This window comes from Canis lupus, chromosome 9, assembly GCF_003254725.2.
Source record: "Canis lupus dingo isolate Sandy chromosome 9, ASM325472v2, whole genome shotgun sequence".
Classification (NCBI taxonomy): Eukaryota; Metazoa; Chordata; class Mammalia; order Carnivora; family Canidae; genus Canis; species Canis lupus.
Genome location: NC_064251.1, coordinates 44,889,088 through 44,908,818, shown reverse-complemented (window position 1 = coordinate 44,908,818; position 19,731 = coordinate 44,889,088). Strand labels below are relative to the sequence as shown.

Here is a 19,731-nt window from a genome sequence, read left to right as displayed (position 1 = left end):
CTTGGGTTTGAAGCCTCTTTTATTTGTGCCTCAGAGTCAGTCTGGTGCCCCTGGCATCAGGGAAGGAGGTGAGAGGAACAGTTTCTCTTTGTTCTTTTCTTCCATCCCTTTTGTGTCCCTACTGAGCCTCACTGGCTGAGCCAGGAAGGCCAGCCTGAGAGAAGGCGGACAAGGGTGTGCGGTGGCCCCTGCCCCTGGCGGGGTCTGTGCTTCTCTGGGTGGGTGGGGCGGGGCAGGGGAGAGCCGGGGGTTAGCACCATTGGATGAAGGGTTTTAGAGTCAGCCCCTGGCTGGGGGCAGGTGGGACACACGACCACAGAGGGCTAGCAGCAGCTGGTGGGAAGGGGTGGGGGGTGGTGCCAGGGCCCTGAGCCGGTGAGAGGGCTCCAGGGTGCACCTGCCCAGAAGCGGGGCCAGGGGACAGGGTCTAGTGCTCGCCCCCGGCCCAAATATGTCCCCCGTTTGCCGAGACATCGTGAAGGAACCTGGCCTTGCCCAAACCGGGGGCCACCTTGGGCACCCTCCCTGATCACAAAAGCGTGCCCTGGGGATGGGGACTCCAACCTCTGGCCGCCCAAGGAGAAACTGGGACCACCCTGAGACCCGGGAGGGGTGTGGGGGGCTGGGGAAGCCGGGCACCCCGCTAAGTGCACTTGACGCTGAAATGCCGGGGTGACGGAGGGCTGGGCCCTTGACGCGCTGGTTTGTGTCTGGGACAAAGCAGCAACGCAGCACGTGGGGAGCTCAGCTGCCCTCCAGGGGTGAAGAGCGGAGATGCAAAGGCTTCACGGACAGTGTCCTACAGTAGGTTCTGAGAGCAGAAAAGGAGGCCGGCCCAGAAGGAGCGAGGGACGGGGACACTGCTCCTCTAAGGACCCGGCTCCCCCTCTGGACGGCCTGGCCCCCTCCGACAAGTCTGAGCCCAGGACAGAGTGGTGGGCGTCAGGATACAGCAAAGCAGGGGTACCGGACCGTGCGAGCAGCCTCCGGGGCCCGGGCCGGGCACCTCGTGGCCGCGCGAATCCCTCCCCGTCCGGTGCCAGGTGAGCCTCCGCGCCCCCGAGGCCGCGCCTCCACGGTCCCGGCGGGTACGCGGGCAGCCGAGCGAGTCTCGCTCCGGGGCAGGTCGCGCGGGGCGTGGCCGAGGGGCCCGGCAGTGGGCGCTACTGCTCCGTCAGCGAGAGCCGCAGGATGCGCTCCAGCTCCTCCTCCTCCTGGCGCGCGCGCCGCCGCCGCTCCTCCTGCTCCTGCGCCGACAGCTCCATGGCCAGCCGCAGCTGCTCGTCGTAGCTCCGGAACACGTGGCCGCCAGGGCCCGGGCGCGGGCTGGGCCGAGGGCTTGGCACCGACGCCAGGGCCGGGGGCGGCGCGGGCTGGCGCTGCGGCGTGGGCGGGGCGCTCCTGGGGGAACAGAGGTCGAGGGTTCTGGGGCGCGCCTACCCCTATGTCAGGGGGGCCGGGAGACGGCGTGGAGGCCCCGGGACAGAGGGGGCCTCGCCACCCTCCAGTGGAGGCAACGAGTCCTGCTCCACCTGGCTCCCACGCAGTTGTGACAGATCTCAGTCCCTGCAAAGCCCATCCGCCCAGCTGACGGTGGACCGGCCCATGTGGGCATCATCTAGAACCCCAGCCCCAACCTCCTGCCTGGTAAGGGTCCGAAGGCCTGGAGGCGCTCTCGGAGTACTGCTCAGAGTGAGGAGAGGGTGGGGCGGGAGCCTTCTGCATACCAGTAGGGGCTCTACTGGGCCCCAGAGGAGCTGCCCAGCCGTCGGTGTCCGCAGCCACTGGGACAGGATCTGGAGGTGCTCCGTGCATGTGTTATTTCGGGGCAGGGATGATGGGTCAGGACCGGCGGGCACTGACCTGTCCTGTCGGCGGGCCTCGTAGGACATGGGGTGAGTGCCCGGCTTGCTGTTAGTAAGCGCCTCCCAGATGGTGACCTGGAGGGAGGGACGTGGCCAGTTAGCGAGGGTGGCGCTGCAGGCCACCGTCCAGTAGGGCGGCGCAGCGGTGAGGCCGCACCTGGTCATACTCGCTGCCGGCCTCCAGCAGGCTCTGCTGGATGGCGAACTGCAGCAGGTCGTCGTCATCCTCGCGGGTCGCCGCCTCCCGCTGGCCGCCCAGCACACTGTAGCCACGTGGGGCCTCGAACAACGCGGGGGAGATCTCGCAGCCGCGGCACGAGGCTGAGGGCACCAGGCTGGGGGTCAGCGCGCAGCCGGAGGGGCCCACGGCCCGGGGAGGGAGCCGGCCAGTGCTGGGGGGAGGGGTAGGAGGGCAGACACGCAGCTGGGGGAGGTCTCACTGGAGGAACTGGAGCTGCTGACGCTGGAGGAGTCGCTGCCGGGGGAAGGGGTCTCACTGCCAGGGCTGCCCCGCACCGATGGCACCGGCTCGTCGCAGCCATTGAGGTTTCCGAAGGTGATGCGAGCGTTGAGGATGTGGAAGATGGGGATTTCTGAGGGAGAAGAAACCGTGGGTGCCACCGCCGACCTTCTCACACCTTAGGCACCCTCGGTCTTTACCCCATCTAGACCCCACCTGCCCCCAACACACACACACCAGCAGCTGCAAGGAAAGGGCGGGTGGGGTCTCACCAATCTTGACTGGGAAACCAGGCGGCAGGCGCAGGGTAATGAAATCCCGGAGCTTGGCGAAAAGCGCATTGCTGACAGCCATGAGGTCAATGATGGGGGCCACCTGCTCACACAGGGACAGGGGATGCTCCTCACACAGCCACAGCTTGGCCTTGAACCTGCCCCCCCAGATCCCAAGGGGTGAGGGGCATAGTAGAAGCCATGGCCTCTCGTACCTTTCTGGAGGGTCCCCCCCCCCCCGCCCTGCCCACCCCTCCCCAGCACCATCAGGGGGCCTCACTTCTGTGTCTTGGTGGTCAGTTCCATGGGGCGGCCCATGTCCCGGTTGCCAAGCTCAAAGTTGGGGTTGAAGTACTCTTCTGCAGTGATGGCAGTAGGGTTGGCTTGGCTCAGAGTCTGAGTGATCAGGGTCTGTACCATATGAAGAGGTGCCCATGAGCCCTTCTCAGTCTCTGATGCCAGGCCAACCATTTGATATCATAGGGCCCCAGGGCGAGCCCCCCTGCCACTGTGGAGCCGACATTGCCCTGGGCAGCGTGTAAAGTGGTTCCACATGGGCCACTCTAGGCAGGACGCCTTCCAGGCCTCCTGAGCTACATCCACACCCTTCCATACACGGGCACCCCAGCATACACTCACCCCATTTTGGGGGCCCCCATGCTGCTCAGCAATTCCCAGGAAGGACTGCAGAGGTGTCTTACAGCCTACAAGAAATGTGGCATCTCAGAGGACATTGCAGCCCTCAGAAGTGACAGCACCCAGACCCAGGGAGCAGACTAGGTCTTGGCAGGTCGGGAGGACGGCTCGCCCATGCCAAACACTCGGGCACCTGCATCTGGAGGTGATTGAGGACTCCAAGGGACAGGGGCCAGGACCACTACAAGCACAGCAGGGACAGAAGGAGACCTGGGGCTCCAGAGAAACTTTCAAAAGTGTCCATATTGGTGACACTGGACAAAATATACCTGCCTTTGGTGAGCAGTTTTGCGGTGTGCATGTGAGTGCGTGTGTCTTCCTTCAGGCACTTCCATCTTAATCACCTCATTTAGTTCCCCTGTGAGGTAGGAACCATCTTTCTAGACAGACTAACTCATGCCTGGAGAGTCAGGTATGAGGTCAAGAGGCACAGAAGATCAGTGGCAGGCCCCGTGGCTTACTTCTTAAGATATGCTCCATGAGACTGGGATGGCCAATAAATAGCACATGTGATACTTGCACCTCAAATCCAATGCAGACATTAATTACCAGTTACAGCATTCCTTCCCATTGGGCCCAAATGTTGCCTAGAATCTTCCTGGCTGCACTCCAGGCAGTCACTCTCAATTATTAGCATTCAGCACTTGAATTGAAACGTGTTTGCATGAATAAACTCTCCTGGCTTTTGCTGGGACGTCACAGGGAAGACTGGGGGAGGTACTCCAGCAGGCGCTGCTTCCTCACACCTCCCCCGCATTCCACCTCTGCTTAGTTACCTTTGACCTTGCCCTTGTGCTGTTCTGAAAGGTGCTCTGTCCGTGTCCGGGTGATGAGCTCCACGTTGGATGCCCCATATACCTGGGGACAGAGGAGCAAAGGGCTCAAAGACAATGCTGGTACCCTACCCCCTACCCCCAAGGGCATTATGAACACTTCTTGCAAGGAAGGAGTCCACTAGGGGATGGCAGAGTTGTTTACTCCAATTATATGAAGCCATTCATCCATTCTCTTATTCATTCAACAAACATTTTGTGAAGAGCCTTTAAGTGCCAGGCACTGAGGCAGGCATCAGGCCACAGTGAACAAGCATGACTAGAGACAACCCTCATCTTTTGAGGTTCACAGCTAGTTGAAGACACAAGAAAATGGACAGTTATAATGCAGCATGAAACACATTCTATGTGTGTGTGTGTGGCGGGGGGAGAGGGCTGTGGGAACCAAAAGCAGAGGCCTTAACCCAGCCTATGGGGCCAGAGAAGCCTTCCAGGGGGAAACCTTGCAGAGCCATGTCAGTTCCTTCATTCACCAGTGACACCATGTGGCCCCACATGGGTGACAGGGATCCCAGAGTGACCCGCACAGTATCCTCAGGGGGTAAGGGCCAGACTTTGGAGCCAGGCCACCAAGGTCTGAACCTCAGCTTTGCCACTGATAGCTATGTGACCCTGTCCAGGTCATGAGACCACTCCAAGCCTGTTTCCTCATCAGAGAATGGGCCAGTACTGTATTCCACAGAGTCCTGGAGAAGATTAAATGGGATGCTGTGGGAAAGGCTCAAGAAACACCTGTAAAATGGGAATACTGACAGCACCTTCCCCAAAGGGTTATTGGGATTGAGTGAGTGTGGGTGTGTACCTGTATTCATACACACATCCAAAGAAAACGGGGACCAGTGCCTCGACCATGAGTACAGTAAGTGCTCGATAAACTCTGGTATCCTCATCAGGTACCTGTTAGTCTAGTGCCTTTCTCTCCACGCAGCCTTGCCTCTGCACCCCCAAGGGTGGTCAGGAAACCCCTGCCAGCTCCCTAGGCAGGAGTTTGGCGGGCTCTGGTAGCAGGGAGTGGTGGCCTCACCTTGGCTTCATACCCATTCACCATCTCGGTCTTCTCACTGCGCCAGCCCAGGATGCCAGTCTTGTTCCTGGGGAAGCAGGGTGGTCGGGGTAAGGGGGCACCCAGGCAGGCTGGCTCTAGGCTACCAAGGCCACGCCCACTCACCTCTCAAAGGAGATGTTCTTGGTGTCGAGCTGCGTGGTGACGACGGGCGCAGTGAGGCGACTTAGCACCTGCTCCTCGGTGGGCTGGGCAGCAGCCAGCAGCAGTTCACGATCCTGCCCAGCCAGGGCCAGAGTCTCTGTGTACACTACTCGGCGATCATGGTCAATCTCCATGACCACGGCACTTGTGTCTGCCAGCCATGGAACAGCATGGGGGTGTCAGGGGCGTGGGGGAGTGTCTCCAGCCTTCCCACCCTGCCCCCGCCTCCTGCCTGCCTGACCTTGGCCCCTGAAGACGAAGCTGCGGTTCCCTCGCTGCCATGTCATGTGGTCAAAGCCCAAGAGCGTGGTATCTACCCGTAGGTTTTGCCCACTCTTCCACACTTTGTAGGTGTCACTAGGGCAGATCTTGGACACCAAAGGCACTAGGTAGGAGGGAAAGGCAGGAACAGCTTCAGTTTGCCTGGCCCACCCAACCTGGGCCACCTCAGGGCGTGGGGGGCAGGGTCAATGGTGTGGCTGGGAAAGGACGCAAGAACTGTTGAGAGCAGCCCCTCTCCCAGCTCCCCCTGTGAGAACAGAGACCAGTTGCTCAGATGTAAGCGACCTGAAGTTGGAGACACGCATGTCTCAGGCACTAGCAAGTCCCATTTGTTAATTCATTCAGTCAATCTTCCATCCAGTCTTCCAACAAGTATTTATTAAACACCTACTATGTACCAGGCACTATTCTAGTCCCTGAGGATACAACATTGAACAAGACAGGACCTTTGCCATCTTGGAGCTTACCTTCTAGCAAGGAGTGACAAGTAACCAATACATGAGTGAATCATTACAAAGTGAAGGAAGAATAAGAATGGAATCAAGGCAGTGTCTGAGAAACCTAGCTAAGGAGGTGGCCCTGAGCTGGGAACTAAAAGATGAGAAGGCACGATGGGAAGAGCTATGACAGCAGAGCTCCAAGCAGGTGAGCAGCAGGTGCAAAGGCCCTGAGGTGGGAGAATGCCAAGAGGCCCCCCATCAGCCTCCTTACCCCAGCTAGTGAACTCCCATTTCATCTCCACGTAGAAGTCCTGGGCCTGGAGAATGAGAAGGAGAGTGCCTGAGCCTGTGCTGGAGACAGGGTTCAAGGGCTACAGTGTAGAGGCCGGGAGGCTGGCCCTCACCTTGCGCAGCTTCTCCAGGAGCACAGGGATGCCTGCCAACCGCTTCACCACCCGCTGGTAGTCCCGGTACCGCAGCACCAGCTGTACCAGCTCCAGGTCCCGGGTACTCACAGCCTCCTGAAGTACTGGGGATTGGGGGGCAATGTCACAGGACAAGACCCTACCTGGGGCCCCCCTCAGCTAACCAAGGGTGAAGATGCGAAGCCAGGGGACCCTGGCTGTGGGGCTGGAGTGAGCAGGGGTGCCAACCTGTCCAGCCGCTGCGGTTCTCCCTACCCACATCTGCCCCGTGTGCCAGGAGCACACGGGCACACTCGAGGTGTCCCAGGGTGGTGGCCAGGTGCAGGGGAGTCCGCCCGCGGGGATCCAGCTGCTCGATGTCCACCTGGAGGAAGAGGTGAAGATGTATCCCTGGTCACTTCTGGGGCAGCCCACCTAACAGCCTCTAGATGGGCAGCAACCACCCCACTGCCCTGCCTTGCCCACCTTACAAGGCAATGGAAGAGTCAGACACCATGAGTGGGGGTTAGGTGGGTTGCAGGACAGAGCAGGAGGCAGCTCTGAGAAAGGAAGGACCTTCCTCCTTTCTTGTCCACCTAAGCCTCCTGGCTGGGTTTGCTCCCCCAAGGCTCCATAGTGGGCTGTCTGTGAAGAGTAAGCCTAGTGTTGAAGGCTGGTCTAGAGAAGCTGTTGGCCAAGGAGGGCACTTTGAGGCAGGACCCAGCCTGCAGGTCCAAGGTCACACCTTCAGGAAGTGCTATCAATTTAGATCATTGACATTATCACTGAGTGATAAACAATTGCTGTAATAGATTGATGAGAATGAAAGAATACGTTCATGGTACAACTTTAACCCCATGTCCTGGGACACCTGGGTAGCTCAGCGGTTGAGCGTCTGCCTTCAGCTCAGGGCGTGATCCGGGATCCGGGATTGAGTCCCACACTGGGCTCCTTGCATAGAGCCTGCTTCTCCCTCTGCCTGTGTCTCTGTCTCTCTCATTGTCTCTCATGAATAAATAAAATATTAAAAAAAAAAACAACCCCGTGTCCTTTGCCTGTAAAACACTATGTATAAACTTTTTTTTTTTTTTTTACAAGTTCTATTACTGTTTTGTGAATAGCATGATTAACTGTATGAGATTTCAGTTGGGTGATAAAAACATGTTTGTTAAACATAAATATTTAAATATAGTCCAGGAGTCTAAGAACCTCTAGCTAAATACAGTGTACTGTTCACATGCATATAACTCCTCATCTCCTTCCTCAAAATTGATGAAAATGCCAGTCAAAGGCTTCTACTGCAACCATGATGAGATAAACTGAAATCACCCTCCCATAAACAGAAAACTACTGCTTCAAAATACATGAAAATTGTATTCAAAATTGTTTTCAGACAGTAGGCAACAAGTAGTCCAAGAGTGTGATTCCTGAAGTTAAGAGAAACAAACAAGGTAGGCCCTGTGATTGCCTACATCTTTACCTGGAGGAACATTCTAGAAAGCAATTCAGGGAAGGGAATCTCTAGCAGAGCATGGGAGTCTTACTAAGGAGTTGAGGAGACAAAGTTGCAGGACAGAGTTCCAAGAAGGAGTGAGATATGCAAGCAAACAGCTCCAGAAATCTGCATGGGGTTCCTCCAAGAATACTAAACTTTGCCTGTGTAGAGTGAAACTCAACATTAGACAGAAAAGGAGCAATAAGCTGGTAAATTCTCTGCACTCATGTCTCAGGGCAGGAAGACCTTTAAGCTCTAACCTGCTAGAGTGGAGAGTCCTTGTTCACCCAGGGTATTCCACAGAGACCCAAGAATGGTTATGCCTTAGTAGTAGGGCTAAACTATCCTAAGAGAAAAGGCTCACCTAATCCAATCTGACAAAAATGAAAAATAATCTCAAAAGGATCAAACTGATTCACAAGTAACTTAACTTAGTCAGAACAAAGCCTACCACTCTTTAAGGAAAGACAATAAGGGCAGCCCCGGTGGCGCAGTGGTTTAGCACCGCCTGTAGCCCAGGGCGTGATCCTGGAGACCCTGGATCGAGTCCCACGTCAGGCTCTCTGCATGGTGCCTGCTTCTGTCTCTGCCTCTCTCTCTCTCTGCGTCTCTATGAATAAATAAATAAAATCTTTAAAAAAAAAAAAAAAAAAAAAAAAAGGAAAGACAATAAATTCCAGGTGCTTAACGTGACAATGTTTGCAATATCTAATATCCAGTTACAAACTACTAGAAAAAAAACTACTAGACATGCAAAGAAGTAGAAAATATGACCCATAATCAGGAGAAAACTCATTTAATAGAAACATATTCAGAAATGATAAAGATGGGTGCCTTGGTGGCAGAGTCAGTTTAAGTGTCGGACTCCCAGTTTCAGCCCAGATCATGATCTCAGGGTCATGAGATCGAGCCCCATATCAGGCTCCCCACTGAGAATGGAGTCTGCTTGAGATTCTCTCTCCCTCTCCCTCTGCCCCTCCCACCCATGCTCTCTCTCTCTAAAAATAAATAAATCTTTAAAAAATGATAAAGATGATGAATGGCTCAGTGCACTAATGATTTTTCAGAAAAACATGAACACAATGTTCATAAAGAAAGAATAAGAGATAAGTATCTGAAATGAAAAAATTCACTGGATAAAATAATAGATAGACACTACAGAATAAAAAAAAACTCAATGAACTTGAAGATACAACAACAAAACTATAGCACATAGAACAGAAATGGAGTACAGAGGAGGAAAAAGGTACTGAAAAACCTCCAAAGAGCCTCAACAATCTTGTGACACTATAAGGAATTCTAACATATTTGGGGGTTTTTTTAGAGTTTTTTTAAAGATTTTATTTATTTATTCATGAGAGACACAGATAGATATTCTAACATATTTGTAATTGGAGTCCCAGAGGATAGGATAAGGAAGTAGGAGAAATAAGAAATTTAAAGCGATAACATTATCTCTTTAAAATTTAAAGAGAGGGGCACGTGGGTGGCTCAGATGATTAAGCATCTGCCTTTGGGGTCCTGGGATCGAGCCCCACATTGGGCTCCCTGCTCAGTGGGGATCCTGCTTTTCCCTCTCCCTCTGCCCTTCTCCCCTGCTTGTGCTCTCTGCTTCTCTTTCTCTCAAATGAATAAATAAAAAAAATCTTAAGAAAAAAGTGTAGACTACACTTGGCAGAGCTACACTTTAAAAAGTAAAATAAATAAAATAAAACAAATTTAAAGAAATTACATTAAATATTTTTCCAAAAAATTGTTTTTAATTACTGTAGGGGCGCCTGGGTGGCTCAATCAGTCAAGCGTCTGCCTTCAGCTCAGGTCATGGTCCCGGGGTCCTGGGATCCAGTCCTGCATCAGGCTCCCTGCTCAGTGGGGAGCCTGCTTCTCCCTCGCACGCTGCAGGTCCTCTGCTTGTACTCTCTCTGTGTCAAATAAATAAAATCTTTTTAAAAAATTACTGTAGGAGGTTGAATAGTGGTGTCCCCCCAAAATATACATCTATACCCTAACCCCAGAACCTGTGAATGTGACCTTTTTTGGAACATGGGTCTTTCTCTCTTTTAAGATTTTGTTTATTGGGCATCTGGGTGGCTCAGTGGTTGAACACCTGCCTTCAGCTCAGATCATGATCCCAGGGGTCCTGGGATTGAGTCCCATATCGGGCTCCCCACTGGGAGCCTGCTTCTCCCTCTGCCTGTGTTTCTATCTGTCTCTCTCTATGTCTCTCATGAATAAATGAATAAAATCTTAAAAAAAAGAAACCTTCTTTGGAAAATAAGGAGGCAATCTCTTCTTCCTTTGAATTAGCTCTCTCAGCATATGTGTCTCCCTCTGCCTGTGTCTCCACCTCTCTCTCTGTGTCTCTCATGAATAAATAAATAAAATGGTTTTTTAAAAATATTTTATTTATTTATTTATTTGAGAGAGAGAAAGAGATATCAGATACGCATGTGTAGGATGGGGGTGGAAGGGCAGAGGGGGAAGAGAGGAACAAGCAGGCTGAGTGCAGAGCCTGACACGGGGCTCAATCTCATAACCCTGAGATGATGGCCTGAGCAGAAACCAAGAGCCAGCTGCTTAACCAACTAAGCCACCCAGGCGCCCCAGAACATGGTTCTTTGTGGATGAGATTAGAGTTAAGGCTCTCAAGATGAGATCACCCTGGATCATCCAGGTGGGCCCTAAATCCAATCAGATGCCCTTATAAGACACAAAGGAGAGATCCATGAAGAGAGAAGTCGCATGTAAAGAGGAGGCAGAGACTGAAATTATGCAGCCACAAGCCCAGAGATGCTTGGAGACATGAGAAGCTGGAAGAGGCAAGGGAAGGTTTTCTCCTGGAGCCTTTGGATGAGTGAGGTCCTGCTGACTCCTTGAGTTTGGACTCCCAACCTCCAAAACAATGGGAGAATACAATGTTGTTGCTTGAACCCATCCAGTCTGTGGTCATTTTTTTGCACAAACTAACACAATGATAAACCCACAGAAACAAGAAATTCAACGAATTCCAAGCAAGACAAACACCCAGAAAACTACACCAAGGCCCACCATAATCAAGTGCTGAAATTGGCAATAAAAAGAAAATCTTAAAATCATTTTGAGAAATGAGATGCACTATGAAGACTACAGGAAATACCGAATCCTTCTCAAGGGAAACTGTGCAAGCTAGAAAACATTACCATGAAATGTTTAAAGTGCTGGGGTAAGAAAACGTTGACCTAGAATTCTCTGTCCTGTGAAAAATATCCTACAGAAATGAAGGGGAAATAAAGACTTTTGTGGACAAACAAAAAAAGCTAAGAGAATTTATCACCAGAAGACATGTAAGAAATGTTAAAGGAAGTTACTCAAGTGGAAGGAAAATGTTAACAGGTGAAAACTTAAATCCATATAGAGGAATGAGGAGTGCCCCAAAAGGAAAAATTGTGAGTCAGTATGAGAATGTCAATAAAATATTTAAAACCTGCATGAGTAAAGAGAAGAGATGTTAGCAGGTAAGAAACGATAACACATCTTCAGAATGTGGAAAGTGGTTGGGGCATCACAATGGGCTTAAGGGAGCAGAAGGTACTAGAACCCAAGCATTCACATAGGGGAACCCCAACGCATGTCAGGCAGGATCACCCTCGAAATGTCCAGAACGTGCATGCAGCAGGAATGGCAGAGGTGTGAGTGAGGCTCAGAGCTAAATACAGGGGAGTTGGTTAAAACTCAGAACCCCTGATCCCCTCCCCAATCTTATAAAGCTGGCAGATGCCCCTTCCCCTCCATAGGATGCCAGTTTCTCTGTAGAAACTGAGCCTGTGAGGCACTAGATTTGGGGACACTGGCCTGAGGATGAGGTCATGGGGCTAAAGAGTGAAAGGCCAGTCTCTTCCCTGCCTCAGGTCCTTAAGTACTGACAGCCCAACAGTACACACCACTGCCCCATCCCACCCCTAGCAGGAGACTGGAGGATTCTTCTCTGGAGAAACTAGAGGTACCAAAGACCTCTGGGTACAGACAAATGGGGATCCTACAATAAGCAAGCCAGCTTGCCAGCCAACCGTGCTATAGTAGTGATTGACCATCAATAAGTTCTACACCCCCATTCTATTTTTTAATATTTATTTATTTGAGAGAGAGAGAGAGATAGAGAGAGAGAGAGGGAACAAATGGGGGAGGGGCTAGAGGGAGAGAGAGAGAGAATCCCAAGCAGACCCCCACTAAGCACAGAGCCTGACGCAGGGCTCAATCTCATGACCTGGAGATCATGACCTGAGCCAAAACCGAGCCAGACACTTCACCAACTGCACCACCCAGGTGTCTCTCCACACTCCCATTCTTAAATATGCCCCAACAGCCAAGGGTGACTGGACATTTGAGGAAAGCCAACACAAAAGATACAAAACATGCAAATAGATGCTAAAAACCCAAAGGAAATACTATCAAAGCAGGAGCCAGAAGAAAATTTTCTGGAAGGAAAACAGTAATTTCTATACTCAGAAATATATGAAAAGATACCTGAATTCATGAAACAAAATGAGACATCCCAACTTCCTGCCGCTTCTCATCTTTCCCTTGCCTTCTTCACTCCAGCCACCCCTGGACAGCTACACCTGCCCCAAACCTCTCCCCATAGGAAATATTACCTCAGTTTGCTCTCTTTTTTTTTTTTGACAAAAACAAACAAACCCTTTTTTGTTTGTAATTATCTTTATCACTTCCTTTTCTCTCACCTTCCATATCTGATCCATCAGCATGGACCTGACCTTATGGGCTCCACCTTCAAAACAGATCCAGACTCTTCTCGGTTTTCATCACCTTGATGCTACTATCCTGGTAGCAGCCACCCTCTCTCACCTTGGTGCCCAGTGGCCTCCTTATTGGTCTTTTCACTCCTCCCTTGGGTCTTAGGTCTGGTCCCCACATGACCCATCACAGCCTCCATCATCCTGTGAAATGTTCCTCAGGTTCTGACACCCTTTAGCTCAAAACTTTCCCTTAGCTTCCCATCCTTTTTGGAATAGAATCCAACATCCCTGGGCATCTCCTTGAACTCATGTGCTCTTCCACTTCCTCCAAAGTCCACTCTGCTGGATACCCTAGGCAGCCACAGTGTTTTCTCCCTCACTTCATTCAGGTGGCCACTCAAATGTCATCTCCTTAGAGAGACCTGCCCTTTCAACCCATCTTAAATGACAAGTGCTATTTATCTGCCGCTACTGCTCCTGCTTTAGTTCTCTTCTGACATTAGATTGCTTGTTCATTTTTCCATGGTCTCCCTCACCTAGACTGTAAGCCCCACAAAGGGAAAGTCCCTGGGTGTTTTGTTCAAAGCCACGTCCCCAGTCTCTAGACGGTTCCTGGCACATAACTGGTGCTTAATAAATATTTGTTCAACAAATGCATAAATGACTAAGTTTAAGGGACACGGGGAGGGGAAGGCAATATAATGTAAAATTGATAAACCAATAAATAGTTGTAGACATATATTGTTTGTAATTATGGAGGTAAATAACAGAACGGCCTAGAGTTCAAAGTGGTCACCTCCAGGGAGTGAGAGAGGTGGGGAGGGCTGGAGCAAGGGCTACTGCTTTTCATTCCAAGCCTCCAACAACAGCTACATATATATTTTTTAAAACATGAGAATGAACTCCTTTGTAAAAAAACAAAACATTTTAAATAATTTAAGTAATTTATATAATTTTTACAGTCCTGTGTTGGCATTTCTTCATTGTTTACTTTGAATTTTTTAAGTAGGCTCCACGCCCAATCTGGGGCCTGAACTCATGACCCTGGGATTAGAAGTCACAAATTCTACAAACTGAGCTGGCCAGGTGCCCCCATTTCTTCATTTTTAAATATATTAGGAACCTTGGGGGAAAAAAAAAAGTGTGCCTGGCCTGAGTGGCCCTCTGAGCCATGGCTTAGAAATCTGAGTGCCCCCCCACACACACACACTCCTCTACAGCAACTCCCCACAGAGAAGGGAGACCACTAGTTACTCTTTACCTATTATGGGATGGGCGAGCCCCTCGGTGTCCAACCTAGGTGGGCCCTGAGTCCTGGAGGGGAGTAGAGGATCCACAGCCCCTAGGAAGTCAGGAATGGTTTCCCCTGGGGCTGCAGCTGAGCCATCTACACGTCCCACCAGCCCTGCCCAAGAGGCTGTTGCTGCTGCTGCTAACAAGGCCCCAGGGAGCTGACAGGGCATCCCGCCCAGCCCGAGTTCCAGATGAGGCCTGCTACTCTCCCCTTTGGGTGCCTCACCTCTAGGCCTCAGAGAGAGGCTGGCATGGCTAGAGCTGGGCAGTCCTGCCCCTCCCTCCCTCCACTCCTTGGGAGCTCTCCCCAGGGTCTTGTAGTTTCCCAGGGCCAGTGGACACCCAGCCAACCCCCAAAAAGCTCTCCCAAGCTGCCCAAAGCAGGCCCTGCAGTGGAAGTGGCACCCTGCCCCTGAGCCCAGGTAGAATTTATCCATTTCCTCGGCAAAGGCCTGCAGCCATTTCATTGCTGGGAGTGAAAATGTTTCCCATGAAACCTAACACTAAGCCCTCCTCCCCGAGAGAATGAAACCCTACGCCCCCAGCAGGCCCCAGCTGGAGTCAAAAGCGGGGGATGGGGGGGTGGGGGGGGGTGTCTGTTGACCTCCCTGGGCAGAGGGACTCCCTGCTTCCACTCGGGCACATACCTAGACACTCACACACATGTGAACAGGTGCCACAGGAAAACAGCTTCATACTCCTTTTGCCTCCACACTCCGGGCACCTGTGCTCCCCTAGATGTACAGGCACCTGCGTGCTCAGCCACCCTCTGGATCTGCAAGTGTCTACTGATGTGCAACACACACATTTGTAGCCAGCATATCTGCACATGCATATCCCTTGAAGCCACAGGCACTAGCAGGGTGTTTTGCAAACTTGTTTAACATTAGCAGAACACTTTGTTTAGATGAAATCTTACAAGGACACACCAAAGTGTACAGCTGGAAGAGAAAGGTGATGGGCACAGAGCCTTGTATGCTCAGCCTTGCTCTCCTTTCCCTGCTCCCTTGCCTCCCCTACCCCCAAGGAGGACAACCAGAGTCTGGGGTACTCACTGCTTCCCAGCCTTCCCACCAGGTAGGCCTGAGCTCACTCAAGGGTCAGAGAGAGGCCAGATGCTTCCTCAAGGTGGGTGAGGGCAGCACTTGCTGACTATTCTCCCATGCGGCCCCTCCCCTGCTTCCCAGACACATTGGTTTTGGTTTCTAGGTCTTGTGGGTCCCTCTCCTGAGCTTCCCAACTCATCAGATGTGGGACTATTTTAGGGAGAGAGGGGATCACAGGTGCTCCAGGACACACCATGTACCTTGGGTGGGGCAGCCTCTGTCTGAGCATCTGGGGCCCCCACAATCCCATCTTTCCTGCCTATAGGTCAGGAGGGTGAACGGAGGCAATCAGAGAGGAGGACCATGATGGAGGCAGCCCTAGGAAAGAAAATGTTCCCTTGGGAACCTAGTCTGGCCCCCTCCAGAGTGTCTGTTGCCAGGGGAAGAACTTTGCTCCCCTTGGCCCTCCCACAGGGAGCTTTACAGCCTAACCTCCACCTCCCAACCCCCAGGGACTAGTGGGGACTTGTGACTCAAGAACACAGCCAGCTGACCCAACCTCAGGGCCTTACCAGCCAGGGGGAAACTGGCACATCCACTGGCCTACAGCCCCCCGCCCCCTCCCAACCTGGCAGGCCTGTGTATGACAGGAAACAGGGCACCCAACAATCATTATACTGCTGGGTACCAGCTATGGGTGGTCACAGACCCTCCCCTTCACCAAAACACCTGATGAGCACCTCCCATCTCCCCACCAATCCCTGCTTCCAGCCCCGAAAAAGAACTGTGGGGGTGGGGGGCACTGAGCAAAGCCAACAAACCTGCTCCAAAGCCTGCCTGCCAGGTCATCCCCTTCCCCAGCCTGCCAGCATTGCCCATTCTGCCCATGGGAGGGCCTCTGTGGGGCTTTCTTGGAGTGCAGGAGAGGCAACTATGCCAATGAGGACCAGGGAAACCCAGCTGCTGTGTGCTTAAAGAAAGCCTGCATATTTTCTGTGACAGTTGGTGCTAAGAAGACCAGAGATCAGGAAACCCCTGCTGGGATGCCTAGGGCATAAGGTGCTTCATTATGATGTTAGGTGGCTGCCCCCTGGCCCATCCCCTGCAGGAAAGGGCTGGGTTGGGGGGGCCCTCGGCTCTCCCTGGGACCCTGAGTAGTACACATTTGGATTCAAGGGCCACTCTGGGTCAGTCCTAGAGTAGAGATACATCCAGGGGCCTCTCTCACGCAGACAGACTGGCATTCCTTTTCTTGGCACCCTTGGAGCGAAAGAGAGGACTGGGCCTCACTCCTTTGTGGTTGAACAAGGGTTAACATCAACCAGTCCCTGACATTCCCCGCTATACTGCTATCCTGGATCAGGCAGGCAGCATCCCTTTCAAGGAAACACTAGCCCAGCAGGGAAGTGCAGGTGAGTGGGTGAGGACAAGGGTGAGGCCCGAGTTTCCGTGAGTTTCCGTGGCAACCGGAAAGAGAAACACACATGCAGCGGGGTCCAGTGCTCCCCGCCCCCCCCCAAGTCTCGCTCCAGCAAGATGGCTGACTTGAGTATTGTCACTCAGAGAGGCCTAGGTGAGAGTCTTTTCTCCTAGGGCATTTTGCCTCTCTCTGATCTCAGCAAGGAGAGAACCACCCACCCCTCAGACAAGGGAGTGCAACGGAGTCGTTCTGGAGATTCAGCCACTCGCCTTCTGCCTAACAATCCTTGGACCAATCATCAATCACTCCATCAGGAAGTTCCTCTCAGATCAGATTTAAATCCCTCCAGCTGTAACCTGTGTTGAAAGCTTGTCTTCTTTGGCCCTCAAGGAAGAGAAACAGTAAAGTGTCAGAAGAGACTGGATTGTCTTAGCACCCAGCACATCACACTACTCCCTGTTCACACTCACATCACCAGAACAGGGGCTCTTTGAGAGCAGGGGATGTGCCTGGTTTGTTCATCTTCGTCCCCCAGGGGTACCTATCACTCAGGCCTCGCTTCCCTTATCAGGGCTGTATGGCTGCAAACCACTTCCTTTATGATGGACAGACAGAGGCACGGTCCGAGAAGCAACTTGGAGTGCCCTTGTCTAAGCAGAGGTAGAATGTAGGTAGATATACCAGCCAGCTCAGAGGCTTGGAGGTTCAAGTCACCCCAACAGTTCCTAGGGCTACTATGCAGAGGCAGATGCTTTGTTGCTCTGAGGGTTCAGTGATGGACTTCAGAGACTCTCTGACCCTCACCTTGCTCTCTAGCTCACTTGTCCTTTGGGAAGCAGACAGCTCCTCAAACTGAACTTCCTGTGACTCAGGAAGTGGCCCTCAAAAGGCATATTCCCCAAGGGGACAACTCCTGAACGAACCCCTCCCATGCCCCCAGGGTCTTGGGATCTGGGCCAAGTCTGCAGGCCTCAACTTGAGGCAAACCAGGGCAAGGGCAGGCTGGGCCCAGCTCTGGCTCCAGCTTCCCCACCCTGGACGGTGAGTTGTCCATACCCCAAACGCCCGTCTGTGGCCTGGGGACCAAAGGCAGATTTGAGAGCTACCTGTGAACTGGGCCTGCTTTGGTCCCGAAGAATGACCGAAAGACCCCATCCCTCAGCCTGTCTTCTGGGAGGCCACCACCCAGCCAAAGCCGGCAGACCCGCCCGTCCTCACTGACTGGCAGGAACCAGGGAGCCCGCTCTGTGTAAAGAACCTCAAATCCTTCCTGCAGCCAGTGGCCCCCAGGCTTCCTCAGCGCCCAGGAGCCAGGCCCCAGCACCAGAGGGCAGGAGAGCTCCTTTCAGCACCTGGACAAGGCCCTCTGGGCGGTCCCAATGGGGGGCGGGGAGGGTCTCTTTCTTCGCTCCCCAAGGCAGAGGGCGCTGGGGTCTGAGGGATCCAATCCGAGCAAACAGAGGTAGCGCTCGGCCCGAGGGTAGAGGGCACTGGGTGGGGCCGGGATGCCCGGGAGTGTCGCCGCCTAGTCTCCGATCCCTGACCTGTGACCCCCTCCCGACGCAGGCCTTGCCCACCTCCGCACACTCGCGCGGGAGGTGTCGCCGCTCGGCTGCTCCGTGGACTCTCCCACCACATGGAGCACAGCCCCGAGCCGGCAGCCCCTCCCCGCAGCCCTCCGCCTCGGCCGAGGAGGGGCACCGCGCCCCGGCCCCGACCCCAACCCGGGAGGGTCCCAAGCACGTGCGCCCCCTCCCCCGTCCCAGCCCGAGCGGAGCGGGCGGGGGCCGCTCCCATCACCCTCACCCGGTCAACAAGCACAAAAGCCGCGGCTGGGAACAAAGAAGCTCTGCAAACTCGCCAGGGAGGCGGGACAGCCCGCGCCGCGCCCCCTCCCCACAGCCGGCGGGCGTGCCCGGCCGTGGGGTCCCCGGGCGCCCCGACGGCGCTCCTACCTGGCCCGCGCGGACCTCTTTCTCCAGCTCGCGGTGGCGGTTGTGCCACACGAGGTAGTGCAGCGGGTACTTGCCCTCGGGCCCCTTCCTGGCGGAGGCGTTGGCTGGGATCATCGCCCGCTCCTCATGCCGGGGCCGCGGCGCCCGGCCGGGGAGGGGGGACGGCGCCGGAACCGGGGCCCGGGGCCGCGGGGCGGGGGGCCGGCGCTGCCTGCTCGCAGGGCTGCGGCTCGGGCATGTGCGAGCGGCGCCGGCGGGCGGGGGCGGCGCGGGCCGCGGGCGTCCTCGCGAGGCGGTGGCGGGCGGCGCGGAGAGGCCCCCACCCGCCCGGGGAGGGAGCGGGCGCTCGGCGGCGCGGCGCGGACTCGCGCCTCACCTCCCACACCCCCGCACACAAAGACGCCGCTCGGCGGAGGGAGCAGGCGCCCGCAGCGGGCGTGGGGGCGCACGGGGCGCGAACCCCGGGGACGCCGCCGCAGGGACGCGCGCCCGCAGCCCCCGGCTCCCTGCAGCTGCATTGCCCGGCCCTCAGCCCGAGCGGCCGGCGAGAGGCGCGGGGATGTGGGGGAGAGGGGAGGGGGACCCGGGTGCCCGGGGCAGAGCTTGTGGTAGCCCGGCCCCGTGGCATCATGGGGCATGTAGTCCGCCTCGTGAAACTGCGGGCGGCGGGTGGCCGGAGAGGGTCCCACACTGTCCCCGCCCCCGCCCCCGCCCCCGCTCCCCTGAGAGGGTGGGGAAGGGAGTCAGGCCTGGCCCGAACGGAGACCGTGTCCCGACGCCGCGGGCTGGACTGGGGTGCACCCCCACCCACAGGCGTTTTGCATTTCGCTGAGGAGGGAAGGGGCCACAGGCCTTGCTCTGGAAGGAAGGTGCGGCCTTGAGGATTGAGTTTGGATCCCGGTGGAACGTGAGGAGGGATCCAGATTCCAAGGAGAGTGACTGATGGAGGGGGCTCCTGAGAAAGGTGCGGGATATTAGTACCAAAGGTCGCCAGAGCAACTAGGGATCTATCTATCTGGCACGGTGAAGTATTATGTAGGAGTCTTCCCTGCCCTATTAGAAAATTAAATTCCCCCCCCCAAAAAAAATTAAATTCCATCTTCCACACTTGACATTACAAAGGGAATGACCACGAATGCTGGAAGGACAGTCCCCTCCCGCTATGTGCTGTCCTCTGCAAGGACCAGAGTGGGGCTGGGCGGAGAAAGCAGCAGGTGGCAGCTTAACCACCTCCACCCGGTTGTGGTCCCCTCGGGAGAGGAAGTGACTGATTGCAGAGAAGACCTTCTTCCTGATAACCCCAGGGCAGAGAGATCCTTCCAGAAGCGTC

The 19,731-nt window shown here is 54.4% G+C and overlaps 1 protein-coding gene across 6 annotated transcripts; it reads right to left on the bottom strand.

Moving 5' to 3' along the window:
• Position 1: 1 nt before the first annotated feature.
• ANKRD13B (ankyrin repeat domain 13B) lies at positions 2-18,680 on the bottom strand. Of its 6 annotated transcripts, none has more exons than XM_049114859.1 (16): positions 18,402-18,541; positions 16,716-16,830; positions 6,709-6,844; positions 6,460-6,584; positions 6,327-6,372; positions 5,575-5,718; positions 5,295-5,484; positions 5,151-5,217; positions 4,070-4,151; positions 3,237-3,301; positions 2,878-3,008; positions 2,598-2,755; positions 2,306-2,458; positions 2,023-2,186; positions 1,728-1,940; positions 2-1,401 (listed from the first exon to the last, which is right to left on the bottom strand). In XM_049114859.1, exons 2-16 carry the CDS (start codon positions 16,743-16,745, stop codon positions 943-945), a joined length of 2,163 nt encoding a protein of 720 aa, XP_048970816.1. In that variant the 5' UTR covers positions 16,746-16,830; positions 18,402-18,541; the 3' UTR covers positions 2-942. The 6 variants fall into 6 exon arrangements, with proteins under 6 accessions (XP_048970816.1, XP_048970817.1, XP_048970815.1 ...); XM_049114860.1 differs by having other exon boundaries at positions 16,716-16,822; positions 18,402-18,533; XM_049114858.1 differs by lacking the exon at positions 16,716-16,830 and having other exon boundaries at positions 18,402-18,680.
• Positions 18,681-19,731: the final 1,051 nt, after the last annotated feature.

Bases quoted from the DNA above. Each gene is read 5' to 3' on its own strand.
- ANKRD13B (XM_049114858.1), bottom strand. From the start codon at position 18,515: ATGATCCCAGCCAACGCCTCCGCCAGGAAGGGGCCCGAGGGCAAGTAC. The intron at 6,845-18,401 runs GTAGGAGCGCCG...CTCTTCCTCCAG, and splicing joins AAGAGGTCCGCGCGGGCCAG to GTGGACATCGAGCAGCTGGA. The intron at 2,459-2,597 runs GTGAGACCCCAC...CTTCTCCCTCAG, and splicing joins TGGTTTCCCAGTCAAGATTG to AAATCCCCATCTTCCACATC.